The 16,699-nt window shown below is 37.6% G+C and overlaps 1 protein-coding gene across 4 annotated transcripts in view; it reads left to right on the top strand.

Annotated features, from left to right (window-relative positions):
- Positions 1–16,699, top strand: part of AGL (amylo-alpha-1,6-glucosidase and 4-alpha-glucanotransferase) — a 77,645-nt gene that overhangs the window by 7,459 nt on the left and 53,487 nt on the right. For 3 of the 4 annotated variants that reach the window (XM_024751230.1, XM_024751232.1, XM_024751229.1), the window contains exons 3-7: positions 4,765–4,975; positions 5,295–5,461; positions 6,860–7,063; positions 13,954–14,135; positions 14,300–14,411. In XM_024751230.1, the coding sequence (XP_024606998.1) occupies positions 4,765–4,975; positions 5,295–5,461; positions 6,860–7,063; positions 13,954–14,135; positions 14,300–14,411 (876 nt within the window). The remainder of the gene's footprint in view (positions 1–4,764; positions 4,976–5,294; positions 5,462–6,859; positions 7,064–13,953; positions 14,136–14,299; positions 14,412–16,699) is intronic. The other variant, XM_024751231.1, reaches the window with a different exon arrangement.

The following is a 16,699-nucleotide window of genomic DNA, read 5'->3' on the forward strand; positions in this document are numbered from 1 at the left end:
CTGACAGTTTTAATCTTTCAGTACTTTTAAAGATGTTGCTCCACAACCTAAGTGTCCATCAACAGATGAATGGATAAAGAAGATGTGGCACATATATACAATGGAATATTACTCAGCCATAAAAAGAAACAAAATTGAGTTATTTGTAGTGAGGTGGATGGACCTAGAATCTGTCATACAGAGTGAAGTAAGTCAGAAAGAGAAAAACAAATACCGTATGCTAACACATATATATGGAATCTAAAAAAAAGAAAAAAATGGTCATGAAGAACCTAGGGGCAAGATGGGAATAAAGACGCAGACCTACTAGAGAATGGAATTGAGGATATGGGGAGGGGGAAGGGTAAGCTGGGACAAAGTAAGAGAGTGGCATGGACATATATACGCTACCATGTAAATGTAAAATAGATAGCTAGTGGGAAGCAGCCGCATAGCACTGTGCTTTGTGACCACTTAGAGGGGTGGGATAGGGAGGGTGGGAGGGAGGGAGATGCAAGAGGAAAGAGATATGGGGAGATGTGTATATGTATAACTGATCACTTTGTTATAAAGCAGAAACTAACACACCATTGTAAAGCAATTATACTCCAATAAAGATGTTTTTAAAAAAAGATGTTGCTCCACTGTCTTCTTGCTTGCATTGTTTCCCATGAGAAATCTGCTGTCATCCTTATCCTTGTTCCTCTGTACATACTGGTGTCTTTTTTCCTCTGTGGCTGCTTATAAGATATTCTCATTTTCACTGGTTTTGAGCAATTTGATTTTGATGTTCTTTGGTGTAATTTTCTTCATATTTCTTGTGTGTGGGATTTGTTGAACTTCTTGGATCTGTAAGTTTGTTGTTTTCACCAAATTTGAGAATTTTTTACCCATTATTTCTTCAAATAATTTACGTCTCCCTTCTTCTCTCCTTTGAGGACTCTTTATATTAAGCCACTTGAATTGTCTGATGCTCTTTCAAATTTTTAGATTCTTTTTTCTCTCTTTGTTTCTTTTTGCATAGTTTCTATTCCTGTGTCTTGAAATTCGCTTATCTTTTTTTCTGCCACGTCTCACCATCCATTAAATCCATTGTCTGTATTTGTCATCTCAGACATTGTAGTTTTAATCTCTAAAAGTTTGATTTGGATCTTTTTCTTTTGTTTCAATATTTTCCATGTCTTGACCTAACTTTTTGAACATATGGAATGCAGTTATGATAACTGAAATCCTACCTTGTTTACTAGTTGAACATCTGTGTCACTCCTGGGTCCGTTTTCATGGATTGATTATTCTCCTTGTTATGGGTTTTGTTTTCCTCCCTCTTCATATGTCTCATAATCTTTGTTTGAATGCCAGACATTATTAATTTTACCTTGTTGGGTGCTGAGTATTTTTGGATTCTTATAAATGTTCTTGGTCTTTGTTCTGGAATGAAGTTACTTGGAAATATTATAGTATTTTGAGTTTTACTTTTATGATTTGTTAAGCCAGTCTAGAACTATGCCCTTTCTAAGGCTCATTATTCCCCACTACTGAAGCAAGATCCTTCTGAACTTTCTACCCAGTGCCTCATGAATTATGAGTTCTCCCGGTCTAGCTGGTGAGAACAAGCACTGTTCCTGGTCTCAGGTATTTTTCTCAGAGACATGCACTGATCAATACTCTTCTGAATACTCAAGGGAGACCTTTGGCAGATCTCTGGAGTTCTCTGTGCAGCTTTCTCCTCCTTATCCACAACTCTCATCTGAAAACTCTAGCTGCCTTCATCTCCACAGATTCTTAGTTCCGTCTCCTCAACACAGGAAGTCAGTTGAGGTCTGCCTGGGTTCCTTCTCCCTGTGCCCCAACCTGGAAACTCTTTCAAGGTAGTAAGTAGGCAGGGACAATTGTAGGGCTCATCTTGTTTACTTTCCATCTCTCAGAGATCACTGACTTTTGTTGCCTGATGTCAGGGTCTTGAAAAATCATTGTTTCATATATTTTGTCTGTTTTTTTTGTTTGGGGTGGTGGTTTCTTTCTTTTAAGTTTCAGGGAGGGGGGTAAATCCAATCCCTGTTATTCCATCTTTGCCAGAAGCAGAAGTCTCAGTCCTTTAGGTCTCTGTTTCCTCTGTGTGGAATGCCCTGTTCCAGATATCTGTGTGGTCAACTCCCTCAACTCCTCTTTCTGTTTAGCAGTTTTTTCTTGGATGCTGGACATTGTGAATGTTCTGTTTTTATCTCTGGATTTTGTTGTCTTGCTTTAAAGGAGTGATAAGTTTTATTTTAGAAGTCATTTACATTATCTGTGGATCAGCTTAATCCTTTTGAGGCTTGTGTTCAAGCTTTGATAGGATAGGTTTAGAGTAATTTTTACTCTAGGGCTACTTTAACCCTATTACTTAAGACATGACTCTCTTGAATACAACAGGTGTTCAGCAAGGTCTCTTAACTCTGGCTGCTTAAAAATTGTAATGTATCCCAGGCCTGAGTGAGCTCTGAGAATTGTTCAATTTACAGCTCCCACTAGTTGTTCTTTTCCCAGCCTTATGTAGTCAAACCCTACTCATGTACAGTTTAGTATTCAGGCAGACTCAAGATGACTCTAGGTAAATTCCTGGAACTCCGTCTCTGCATAGCTCCCTTCTTGTCGTACTCTGCCCTGAAAATTGCAGTCTCTTCACCCTCCGGAACTCTAATCTGTCTCCTCAACTCAGATTACTATTCTTGCTCCCAGTGTCACAGTCCAGAAAGGTCCCCTAGTCTGATAACTAGAAGGTTCATAGAAATCATCCTTCTCTCAGGCATCACAGTCCTCTCTACGTGTTTTGAGAACAGTTGTTAATGTAGTTCTTTTAGTTTTTCATCAGAGGGCAAGTCCAGTACCAGTTACTCCATTATGATCAGAAGCAGACATCTTCAGAAGGATATTTTTAACACACAAGACACGTCATGTCACTCCTGCTTAAAAATGTTCACTGGCTCATTTCAGTCAGTGAAGAAGCCAAAATACTTACAGTGACCTTTAAGACTGCATGATCTGGCTCCCTTGTTACCTTTCTTTCCTTATATCCTACTATTCCTCCCACAGCTTATTCCAATGTAGCCATGCTGACCTTCTTGTTATTTCTGGAACCACCAGGCATGCTTCCATCCTAGGTCCTTTGCGCTCTCTGTCTCCTGTGCTTGGTCAGCACTTTCTCTCCATGGCCATGGTGAGCCATAAGGCTCTCTCACTTCTCTCACTCTCATTGAAGCCCTTCAACTTCTCAATAACCATCCTATTTAAAGTTGCTACCGTCTCCTCACCATCACTCCTTTCCCTCCTTTTTCTTACACTGCTCTGATTTTTGTCCCTTAGCATTTATCCCTTTCTGCCATACTACTTTTTCTTATTTATTTGTCATGTCCATTGTTTAATGGCTGCCTTCCCCCATTAGAACTCAAGCTTCACAAGGGCAGAGATCATTGTCTTTTTTGTTCCTTATTACATCATATGCACTCAGTACGTCATTTTTTATTACTTTGTTGGATGTTTAATAAGTATCAAAAGTATAAATATTGCTATACTTCTTTCTTCTCAAAAAGTTCCTTAAGCTTAAAGATTATAACCAGCAGAACTAAATTTCCCTGCCTTCATCAGTTATTATTGCCCATCATTAATTAAAATGTTACACCCATGTTTAAAATATATATGCCTGAATTTCTAATAGACTTTACTATAGTCAGAATTTTCACATCCTAACAATTATAATCAAGGTTTAAAGTCGGCCTTGAACCAATAAAAATTTTTCTTTCATAATAAAGTTATAACTGTAATGTGTTAACTTTTTTTCCTCTTAGGGCAAAATACTTGTAATACAGTACAGAAATCTCAGATATATTTTTAAAGAAATAGCCTAACTAAGGCAAAAGTGAGAATGTTTTGGCTTTCAGAATTCCAAGAAGGGCTTAAGTAACTAAACCATGAACAGTAGGTTTAGAGGCAGTAGCATGCTGGAGTTGCTGGTGTTGTCTCACAAGAGCTGATCATGCATATCTCTTCCCAGTTCCACATTCAGTGATGCCATGTTGGTAGCTTGAGATGGACCATGGTGAGACTTGTTTCCTCCAGAAGTCAGCAAACACTGCAAATCAGGGTTCCTCACCACTCCCACCCCCATCCCACTCAGCTCCACACAGCCACTTGTTAACCCTCTATTACCACATCTCTGGAGTTGAGCCCACATCAGGAACAACTGGTATCAGGGGTTCAAATGCCTCTAGAACTGTTAGAAATCTGAATTCTGCCACTCTAGAGGTTGACTTCTCTCAGGGAAGACTGGCTTGCTCTACCTGGTAAGATAGTGTCCCATGATACCTCCCAACTTTTACGTACTATCACAGACTCTGATACCACAGAGAAACTCACTTTCTCTGCTGCAGTTTGAAAAATACCAGTGAAAGTCTCTAGTTAGATGCCCACCTCTGAGCAGTTCAGGAAGTGGAACAGAGGTAATCGTGGGGAATGGAATCATGTAAAAACTTGCATATCCCAAAGTAGCCATGCGACTAGGAATCAGTTTCCAGGAGAAGAAGAGAGGGACAGTACAGAACAGACAGTTCTATGGTTGTTTACTGTATGTTAAAATACAAAATTAAGCTAAATTGAAATGCAAAGTGGTTCCAGAGCAGCATTAAATGTTTGGAGTTCTTTTAAACATAGTTGAGAAATCATCGTTGTATAATACTTTAAATAAAACATCTTTTTAATGTGGTAACTTAAGTCCTGCAATGAGTTTATTAAAATGTGCTTTTTGTTTAGGGTTTGAACTACAGTTCCGATTAGGCCCAACTTTACAGGGAAAAGCAGTTACTGTGTATACAAATTACCCATTTCCTGGAGAAGCATTTAATAGAGAAAAATTCCGTTCCCTGGAATGGGAAAATCCAACAGAAAGAGAAGATGATTCTGATAAATACTGTAAACTTAATCTTCAACAAGCTGGATCATTTCAGTATTACTTCCTTCAAGGGTAAGTCAGGCGTTCTGTATGTGAAAAAAAGAAGTTAATTTATTCTATAACTTGAAGTTATCTAACTTGTAAAAAGTTACCATATGAACCATGGCAGTCCAATTTTTACAGGGCTTTCCTGAGATGCAAATAGAATATGATCATTCAGTTTCTAGGAAGTAATTGTAAGCTTTTATTGCAACTTTTAAAATGTTTTTATGTGCCTAGAAATATATTTTTAAATGGGACAATTTACTTTCCAATTAGAGAGTCAGATTATTAGATGAGAATTATTTTTCCTATCATTAATTGAGAAGTTTTTGTTTTGTTTTTTCCTTAGAAATGAGAAAAGTGGTGGAGGTTACATAGTTGTGGACCCTATTTTACGTGTTGGTGCTGATAATCATGTGTTACCCTTGGACTGTGTTACTCTCCAGACATTTTTAGCCAAGTGTATGGGACCCTTTGATGAATGGGAAAGCAGACTTAGGGTTGCAAAAGAATCAGGTAATGTCAGCTTTCTTTCTTTTCTTCTTCTTTAAAATAAATGTAATTATCTTCTGTGATACAGATTTCAAAGGCTTTAATTCTTTTAATTTCATTCCTTGGTACATTTAGCAACAAAAATAGAACTGTATGAAATTGTTGTTACTTGACCATTTTTAACCTACAAAAATGGCAAATTTTGTGGTTCAACTGAATAAATGAAGGAACTCTATGACAAAATAAGATTATTATTGTTCCTTAGACTTTACTTTGACATATAAAAATTAGTAAGCTACCAGAATGTGTTGGAAAATACATTATCATGGACTTCCCTGGTGGCACAGTGGTTAAGAATCCGCCTGCCAATGCAGGGGACACGGGTTTGAGCCCTGGTCCAGGAAGATGCCACATGCTGTGCAGCAACTAAGCCCGTGTGCCACAACTACTGAAGCCTGCGCTCCTAGAGCCTGTGCTCCTCAACAAGAGAAGCCACCGCAATGAGGATCCCTCGCACTGCAATGAAGAGTAGCCCCAGCTCGCCACAACTAGGGAAAGCCCTCGCACAGCAATGAAGACCCAACGCGGCCAAAAATAAATAACTAAAATATATCATCATTATATATAATTTTAATTCAACAAGCCTTGATTAATGGTCTTCCATGTGGAAGTCATGTGCTGCCATACATACCAAGAGTAAAATGAAACTTAAGGTGTATTCTACTCTTAAGTAAAGGGTAATGTTAATTTTCTACTTTCGACTTGAACACAGAGTGAAGAAAGAAATGAGAAGTTCACTGACATAACTAAAACAGAATACAAGTACTATGGAACATTAAAACTAGGAGAAAGGGCTTTCCTGGTGGCTCAGTGGTTGAGAGTTCACCTACCGGTGCAGGGAACACGGGTTCTTGCCCCGGTCCGGGAGGATCCCACGTGCCGTGGAGTGGCTGGGCCCGTGAGCCATGGCCGCTGAGCCTGCGCGTCCAGAGCCTGTGCTCCGCAACGGGAGAGGCCACAACAGTGAGGCCCGCGTACTGCAAAAAAAAAAAAAAAACTAGGAGAAAGATGTACTGATATACTTGCATAGGATATATTTTCTACGTATAAATATATCAATTTAAGAAATATAAATTGAACCCCTAATAGTAACTAGGCATTGTGTGTGATTTTTTTCAAATACATCATCTCATTATCCCTATCTTGCATATGAGGACACTGATAATCCTGAAAGATTTAAGTAGACTTGCTTGAAGTCACTTGTGGTACAGCTAGGATTTAAACCCAAGTCTTTAACCCCTTCTCGGGTAACATGGTTGCCTTGCCATTTAGAATTACTTATGGAAGTTTAACCTTACATTTTGCTTAGTTTTAGGTATGTTTTTTCTTATAGTGGTCTTTGTTTCTTTTCTTGTGTGGCAGGCTACAACGTGATTCATTTTACCCCATTGCAGACTCTTGGACTATCTAGGTCATGCTATTCCCTTGCTGATCAGTTAGAATTAAATCCTGATTTTTCAAGACCTAATAAAAAGTACACCTGGACTGATGTTGGACAGCTAGTGGAAAAATTGAAAAAAGAATGGAATATTCTTTGTATTACTGATGTTGTCTACAATCATACTGGTATGAGCTTCATTAACTACTTCTATTAATTTTAATGAGAATATTATATTCTAATTATTTCATTCCTTGCTGTTTTATATAACATAAAGTTTGAAAACACAAGTGGTGATTAGGTGTCCTTCAATTTAAAAATCACTTTATACAGTACCACTTTTTTTCTTTCAAAGAAAACAGTGTTAGTTGAAGATATAATCAATATGTAAGTATTTTACATGTGATGATTATAAAAACAGGAGTGTGATCATAGAAAAGACCAAATATTTCAATTTACAGTATTAATACTTTACAGACCAACTAATGAATCTATATAGCCATAGCTCTGTTACTATAGCATATATTTGAAAAAACTGAATGGTGTTATTTGAAGAGAAAATTATTGGTAAATTCTTAGAACTTAAATTTGAAAATTATATCTTTTACATGTTAAAAGATATTATTAAAGTTAACCTGTTTTGGGTCCCAGGATTTCTTACCAGTATACAAATCTATAAAAATGTATCAGAGGTTTCCAGATGCTGATCCTCAGGAAATGACTGCTTCCATCAGCTATCAGAGTAACTGGGTCTGGAGAAGCCTCTGGCCCTGATCAGCTTTCAGTTTAACCCAGTGTACCTTGCAGATGCTCTTTTCTGTTTGCCATGAGGTAGAAAAGTCAGGAAACCACTGACTTACTTATGTAAACAACAGGAATTCTACGTGGTACAAAACATTTAACAACAACAACAAAAATCTCTGGTGTGTGTGTCATAAAATTGTTTTCCAAGTAACCATAGGAACTATGAAGATGTTCAAAAGCTCAAAGATTTGGTTCATCAATATAGATAATAATCTCTAATGATAATAATAAACAATCAAAATTAGGCAAAGAAATAGGAACATTCTAAAATTTGTTTTTTCTGCATGCACCTGGAAACTAACCATCAGGGTCCACAGTGAAAACTGCCTAATGTCTAAGAATTCAGTATTCTTCGCTTGAAAATTTGACGTTATTGATAACTACTTTGACATCTTTAATACTATTCACATCAAATTTATCAAACCACATAATGGCAGCGTATGAATTATGATATGGCTTAGGCAGCTGTAACAAAAAGACAAAAATATAGTGACTTAAGATTTAAATTATACTTATTTCTTATAAAAGATTAAGTAGGCATTCCAAGACTGGTGTGGTAGCCAACCCATGATAGGGAACGAAGTTCTTTCTCTCATGCTGCTCTGCTGTCTCCAGCACTTTGCTTCCATCTCTTATCAAATATGGCCCCTCCAGTTCCTTATATCACCTCTACCCAGTGGCAATGAGGAAAGGGAAGTAATGTCTTTTAAGGGCATGATCTGGTGTATATATCCCTTCTGCTCACATTGCACCAGATAGGATTTTGTCTCTTGTCACACCTAGCTATAAAGGAGCTTGCAATGTAGTATTTTGTTTGTCAGCCATGTCTGTCGCTGAACCTTGAGAGTTCTGTCACTAAAGCGACAAAGGGAGTATAAGGTTTGGAGTACAGTCACAGACTGTCAGAGACTGTATTTGCTAAAGCATTTGAGAGATTCTGTGTAATATAAAAGAAGTGAATGTTGCTTCCACCTTGCATGGAAAGTGTTGAGTATCATAATGTCCTTTCTATGATATAGGTTTTCATTAAAAAGTTACTGTCCAGGGAAAGTCAACTTCCAGAATGGCACTGTTAAGGGCTTCACAGACCCTCTACCTTGCAAAACAGCTGTAACTGTTGAAAATTATTTTTAAAAAACTAAAGTCTCCGAAAATTGTCCTAAGGGCATTCAGCATGTGGAGAGACATTTATGCAAGAATATGTACTAAACCTCAGAAAGAATAGTGAGAGTCTGTGACATTTAAACCACAACCTGCTCCTCCCTCCCTACCCTTCCCCAGTCAGAGTGATGATAGGTCTGTTCCTAGCAGGTGCTGCCAAGGACACCAGGCTCCCTTTCTCCCTGGCTCCCAGTCTAGGGCTGTGGTTGCAAGAGGCAGGCTTCCAGCGTTTCTCATTCCCCCCTTTCAGCACTATGTTACGGAAACTATTCTAGGCAAGAGCAGATGAGAGGCCTGGGGCTCCCTTCCTCCGCCCAGCCCCCACTCAGAGAGAGAAAGTTCTACTTCATGCATGGCAGGTCAAGAATACTGGACCCTTGCTCCAGCTTGCATGTGGGGTCGGGGTTCCACACCTGGAGGGGAAAGCCAAGAAAACCGGAGGCTCCTACCCCTGCCACCACTGGTGGAGCAGTGACACAGGTGTTCTGCCCCCGGGAAGAGATGTGCAGTAAGAACAGAGTAAGAATGGAACTGACTTTCTTTGGTACATAGCATGGGAAAGTTCAAGCCTGTGAGCACTGTTGAAAACAGTGGAGACTTTGGTGGTAAACAATCCAAAGGAGGCTGGTATCTTCATGAGAGCAACATGCTAAACCATAGGCCAGCTACTGGTCTAACAGAGAGAACCAGGGAAAGAGACAGCTAACAAGAGCCTTCTTGGGATCAGAACAAGCCTCAAAGACAGGCCTCAAAGACTACCCATGCCAAGGGACCCAAATTTAATTGGATCATATTGCAGTGCAATTTATGCTCCAGAATATTATCAAAAATAATAGCACAGTCAGCCTGAGTAACAGCTCAGGAGAGAAATAGCTGAGTGTGATACCAACAGAAGCAAACAGCTTAACAGATTTCAGGGAAAAAGACACTTAAGAGAGCCCTGCTAAAAACCACCATCATCCCAGGCTGACTACCCATGGCCAAGGCTGCACCCTCTGAGTCGCAACATCAGAGTCTGCACACTGGGGGAAATAGACTTCCCTAAAATAGTCCAGACAAGTCACAAACCAGCAACCAAAAGGACCTGGAGGGGATGGGATCAGTATCCAGAATTGCTACAACATACTATCTAAATCACCAATACTCAACAAAGAATTGAGACATGTAAAGAAACAGCAAAGTGTGGCCCTTACGCAAGAAAAAAACAGGCAACAGAAATCACCTTTGAGAAGTCCTAGATGTCATTCTTGAAATAGACTTTAAAGCAAGTATTATAAATGTATTTAAAGAATCGAAGGAAACCAAATTAAAGCAGTAAAAGAAGATATTATGATGATAGCCCAGCAAAGAGGGAATATCATAAATAGATAGAAATTTTTTAAAAGAGCCAAATGAGAATTCTGGAGTTGAAAAGTAAATAACCAAAATGAGAAATTTCACTAGAGCTGTTCAGCAGCATGTTTGAGTGAACAGTGACTATGCAATCTAAAGAAGAGAGAGAAAAAGGATAAAAATGAACAGAGTTTCAGTGAAATGTGGGACATGGAAACACCAGAAGGAGAGGAAAGAATGGAAAAAAATACTTGAAGAAATAATGGCTGAAAACCTCCCAACCTCCAACATTAATTTACACATCCTAAAACTCAGGGACCTCCAGATAACATAAACAAAAGAGAGCTACACTCAGACACATCATAGTGAAAATTTTGAAAGCCAAAGATTTAGGGAATCTTGAAAGTAATGTCTTGAAAGGCAGAGATTATCAGAGTCAATTTAAAAATAAACAAATAAAACAAGATCCAAATATATGCTGTCTACATGCCACACACTTTAAATTCAAAGATACGGGTAGGTTGACAGTAAAAGGATGGAAAAAGATAAACCTGAACTGGTTAGTTTAGGAGTTCCCTCTCTGACTGCTGCAGAGATGGCTCAGCCTTGGGCATACACAAGGTCTTCCAGACTGCCAGAGGTGAATGGGATTTCTTTTTAAGGCTGGCTTCCTAGAAGTCACCCTAGGTCAGAGTGTACTTCGTTGTTCACTTGGTGTGCCTGCCTCTCCCAGAATGAAACTAACCCCAGACTGGGAGGTAAGGGGAGAGGGCATCTCCCATCTTGGCCATACCTGCCTGGAGTAGAGCACTGGGGTAGAGCTTCCATAACACGTGGTTGGTCGGGTGGGATAAGAGAGCAGGTTGTAGTTCAAGTGCCACAGACTCTTGCTATTCTTACTAAGAATTAGTAGGTTTTCTTGAATAAATGTTTCTCCATGTGCCAGATGCCCTTAGGACAATTTCCAGAGTCTTTCTTTACTGTGCTACTCTGGAAGTCCATCTTTCATTTTTAATTTTAATATGTATTAAGACATAGTTTGGAGTTTAACTCCTCTTTCATATAGAATGAGAAAAAATACTTTTATTACCTAATGTTTAGAATTCTTTCACTTTACACTTGATTTTGTTTCATAAAATTGAGATAAGAAACAAAGTTTCAGGATTTTACCATGTAAAAAGTTGGGGTTGCCTTAGTATTTACTCTTAATAAACGAAAATCCAAATTGGATATAATTATCATGACATTTTTCTCTTATATAATCTTGAATTTCAATGACTATGATGATAAATCTTGGGAAAACTATCTTGATTCAAATTTGGAGAATTATCAATTTAACTTTTATTACAACATCTCTGCTTCTTATGTATTTTGTCTATTAAATAAATACTAAGTAAATCAATGACTTACTAAATGATTTATCATATACGTGAAACTAAAAATAATAATGATTTTAAAACTCTGTAAGGATTGTAATGGTTCTCAGCTGAGTGAACAAGGCATGGCCACATTCATCTCAGCCATAGAGCAGAATGGTTAGACTGCAGATTCTGAAGAGACTTGCCCAGTTCTTTTTCTGGCTGTGTGACTTTTGCTGAGGTACCTATCTCAGGCTCTCATCTGTCAAATGAACATGATAGTATGTCCTATATCCTTTGGAAGGGCATGAGGGTTAATAAATTAATGCACTTAACAGTTTCTGGCATATGGTAGGTATTGAATCATTGTTACTACTTTCATGTACATTAACCACTCCTGAGCATGAATTTACAGGGCATTAGTCCATTTTAAAGATGAAGCAAAATGTGTCTAGCTTTTATTTGTTTATTAATAAATTAAAACAAATTACCTCCAATGTTGTAAACACTTGAAATACCTTGCAAAACTCCTGATTCTGAACTTACTGCTACAAATGGGTAATAAGATACAAGCTATACCCTTGTTATTTGAGTATATTTTTTTTAGCAGTTTCTCAGCCTCACTTGTATCAGTTTTATCGAAACAATATATCTTATTAACCTTTCAAGATTAGCTATACAAAGAGGCTGCCTATGAGAGAACTGAGTTTTCTTCCATCAGGATTGTCTAAGCAAAATTAAAAACAAAAACAAACAAACAAAAAAACACTTTCTAGAAGGAAGGCTCCATGAGCACCTGAACCTTGCTCCCTTATTTGCTACAGAATATCTAGCTCCCAGAACAGTGCCTGGGATATATGACACTTTCAGTGTAGATATATGTGGACCTATGAATGGATTTTGAGTTAACATGCTGTCCCCAGGCAGTGCTATCATCACATGCTTGGGTAGATGTGCCTGGGCCTCAGCTGGAGTCTGGGCCAGTTTGAGAGATGTACTGAGAAGAGTGGGTGTGAGGAAAGAGAAGGACTAAAATGTAGCAAACCTCCCTCCAGGGTTTAGGGGAGATGAGAAGGAAAAGAGAGGGCACAAAAGAGAGAAGCAAAAATTTAAGGCAACCAAGATAATGACACCTTTTGAAAATCAAGGAAGAGGTCTTTTGTAAATCACGGAAGGACTAATCAGTAATGACAAATGTAGAGCTTGAAAGTGATGAAAATGAGAAAGTAACACTAAATTTCATGGTTAGGAGGCTGGAGTAATCTCGGTGGAGCGCTGGCTGTAGAAGCAGACTGTAGTGGGAGAAGGAATGAGAGTGTGGGGAGAAAGTGGAAGCAGTAGATACAGGTTGGATTTTCAAGATGTTTGGTCTCGATACTAATAGACCCTGCAGAACTTAGAGAAATAACTGCATTTAGATAAGTTGTGTGTTTGTATTCTTAGCTTTGGGGAGATACAAGCATATTTAAAGATCTAGAGGAAGGAATCTCACCTCCCTCTCCCACTCAAAAGAAAAAAAAACCCACAGGAATACATGATATGTAGGAGAAAAAGATATAAATGACATTTTGCATTCTAAAGATAGGTAAGAGAGAGAACCTAGAGCTTAGGTGGGGCTGAAGGAGGGCCCTGTCACTCAGGAGACCAGAAGTAAAAAGGAGAAGCTCCTGGGGAAAGTAAATGTCAGGGGGCTCTTCTGCCCTAGAACCTAACAGCCAGACACTGAAAAGCCCAAACCAGAATTGAAGATACAGGTAACTTTCTGCTTTAATGAGGCCAGAGAACTTGAAGTCAGGGCAAAAGCCCAGTCTGCCTTAAAGGAAAAGATGTCCTTTAGGTTTAGAAGGAGCATTCCAAAATATAGTTCACCCAAGGAGCATCAAAAGAGGCTAAGGGGGCTTCCCTGGTGGCACAGTGTTTGAGAGTCCACCTGCCGATGCAGGGGACATGGGTTCGTGCCCCGGTCCGGGAAGATCCCACATGCCGCAGAGCGGCTGGGCCCGTGAGCCATGGCCGCTGGGTCTGCGCTGTCTGGAGCCTGTGCTCTGTAATGGGAGAGACCACAACAGTGAGAGGCCCGCGTACCGCAAAAAAAAAAAAAGGCCAAGGACAAGACCCTTCTCAACTCCCACTGCAATAGTAAACAATTTATACAATGGCATTAATAAATGTGTTGATCCTATTTACTATCAATTAAAAACTCTTACAACAGAAAAGAAAAATATATGAAATATATGATAGGATATGAAATAGATGATAGGATACCACAACCAAAAAATTGTTTTCATACTACAATATCGTTATAAAATATTGATATCTAATATATAAGAAAATAAGTGATAGATGTTGATATTTTATTTTACCTTTAAACTTAACTTCAGTTTAATTACATGATATTCCTTTATGTTTCCTTTTTCTTTAAGCTACTAAAAGTCAATGGCTCCAGGAACATCCAGAAAGTGCATATAACCTTGTGAATTCCCCACACTTAAAACCTGCCTGGGTCTTAGACAGAGCACTTTGGCATTTATCCTGCGACGTTGCAGACGGGAAATACAAAGAAAGAGGAGTAGCTGCTTTGATTGAAAATGATCATCAAATGAATGTCAGTATGTATAGAGGAATACCACACTAAAACAATAGCAGAATTTCTAAAGTGTAAAGTAAATGTGTGGTTGAAAATCATTTAGAACCTGTCTTTTAATATGCTAAATAATGTTTAGTAAAAAGATTTTAAATGTGTATATTTTAACTATTGATATTTTTCAGTGCATTCGAAAAATAATTTGGGAGGATATTTTCCCAAAGATCCATCTCTGGGAATTTTTCCAAGTAGATGTTGACAAAGCAGTTGAGCAATTTAGAGGACTTCTTACACAAGGTACAGGATATACACTAGAACGTTTCTATCGATTTTCAGAAATCTAGTATTGCTCTTGAAGCGATAACTCTTCTCTTGGTTAACACATTATTAAATCTGTTATTATTATATGATATTTGTATTGTTTTTGATGCTCTAAAACTATGATTCTGGAAGCTATCTTAGAGTTAGCAGAGATATCTAAAGGGCATGTCATAATACATACTTATTTCCCTCGGGGACTGTTTCTTACACTGATTCCTTAGCACAATGCTCAGAATACCGTAGAGCTCAATATGTATTTGTTAAATGCATGAATGGCAGGTAAGTAGAGCAGAGTATTTCAGCTGCCAAAGACTCAAAACAGTCTTTGAAACTGAGAGATGTATGTCCTCTGTTGGCTAACATAGGAATCTTAACTGAGGCTTCTAGCTGATGGCGCCTACCATTAAGGCTACCTAACCACTAGTGAGACTGACTCAGGTACTAGCCAGTAGCAAAGATAAAGAAACAGATCTCCCTGACAAAGTAGGATAGAAAAAAACATGCTGAAAGGGAAATTAGGGTTTTTTGGAGGCAAATTAGAAAAATTATAAAGAATGTATCTTCAATTAGTATAGGACAGCCTAACAGCAAGGATCTTTGATGGCTAGAAATCCTCTTCCTCATCCAGAAACTAGAGCTTGCGTAGGGCCCAGAAATACTGCCTTCAAAGTAGAAATCAGTGTGACCTGAGGCCCAGGAAGCCTAGGGTCAGATTTACTCTCTCAACTTTCACAATTGTGTAACATCTTAATACGTGAATTTTTTATATTAACTTTCCTTCATGTTTTATTTTACTGAAGAGCCTCCAACTCCCCTTCCCTCTGATGTTTATAAGCTGTATTATTTATTTGCAATAATGTGCAAAAATATAATAAATGGAATGTGTGAGTTCCTCTCGCCCAAAACCTACTTACTAGAAGGAACTATCAATTAATAGTTTCTTGTGTTTCTTTTCAGACTCTTTTTGAAAGAAATTCCAATTTTATCTAATTATATATATATAAATTATATTTGTAAGTTTTATATTTATATCTATTTTATACACACACAAATAAAACTATAGCATATGGATTGTTTAACAACTTGTTATTTTAGTTGACAGCATGATCTTATTACAGCTAATTATTTCTTTTAACCTCTAGATAGAATACACTGTTTTAAAGTACTTGAATTTCTTTAGCCTTTTAGATAGACTATTTGCAGTTCATTTCTCATTCATTCAATACGTATTTATTGAATCAACTGTTATGTGAAAGGCACTCTTCCAGGCGTGGGGATTCAATGGTGAACATAGTAGCAAGCCCTTGCCCTAGGAGAATTTATATTCTTATAAGCAGTACTATAGAAAATATCTCCTTGTACATGTTATCTTTACTTGCTATGTGAGTAAATCTGTAGGACAAATTGTTAGACATAGAATTCATGGGTCAAAGGGTATACAGATTTCATGATAAATTTATGATAGATATTGTCAAATTGCTTTTCAACACAAGTTGTACCAGTTTACATTATCACTAACTATACCATCACCAATGTTAGATACCATTAATCTTTATAATCTTTGTCAATAAGGGAAAATATTCATTATTTTAATTTACATTTCTTTGCCTATTAGTGAAATATCTTTTCACATGTTAATTAGCCATTTATAGTTCTTCCATTAATTCCCTATTAATGTTCTTTCCCTATTTTTCTACTGGGTTGTTTGTCTTTTTCATATTGACTTATTATTCTTTGTAATTCCTTATTATAGTGGCCTCATATATATCCTCCTAGTATGCTGTTGATCTTTTAACTCTTGTTTATGGTGGTTTTTCCCCCAGTGTAACCAAATTTTTTGATCTTTTCTTTTATGGCTTCTGATTTCACATTGTGCCTAGACCTTAAAACAGCAATCTATGTTTTCTTCTGATAATCTTATTTATATTTTACTTTTAAATATTTAGTATACTTGGAATTTATATAAAGAAGATATTTAACTTTATTCTTATTTTGAAAAATGATATTGAGTTGATAACCCATCCTTTTATACTGATTTGGGGTACCACCATGATACTTCATAATGTATAATCATACACTAAATACACATGGACCTGTTAGCTGTGCTATTCCAGTGATCTGTCTTTTAGTCTACCAGTGCTAAAGACTTTTATAATGTACACTGATTGTGTAGCTTTTTCTCTTTTTTAAGCACTTCTGGAATTTTTCATGTATGTTACTCATCTGGATTAACCTCAGAAAATACATATAAAAATCTATTTAAT

The sequence above is a fragment of the Neophocaena asiaeorientalis genome, unplaced genomic scaffold, assembly GCF_003031525.2.
Source record: "Neophocaena asiaeorientalis asiaeorientalis breed wild unplaced genomic scaffold, Neophocaena_asiaeorientalis_V1.1 scaffold147, whole genome shotgun sequence".
NCBI lineage: Eukaryota > Metazoa > Chordata > Mammalia > Artiodactyla > Phocoenidae > Neophocaena > Neophocaena asiaeorientalis.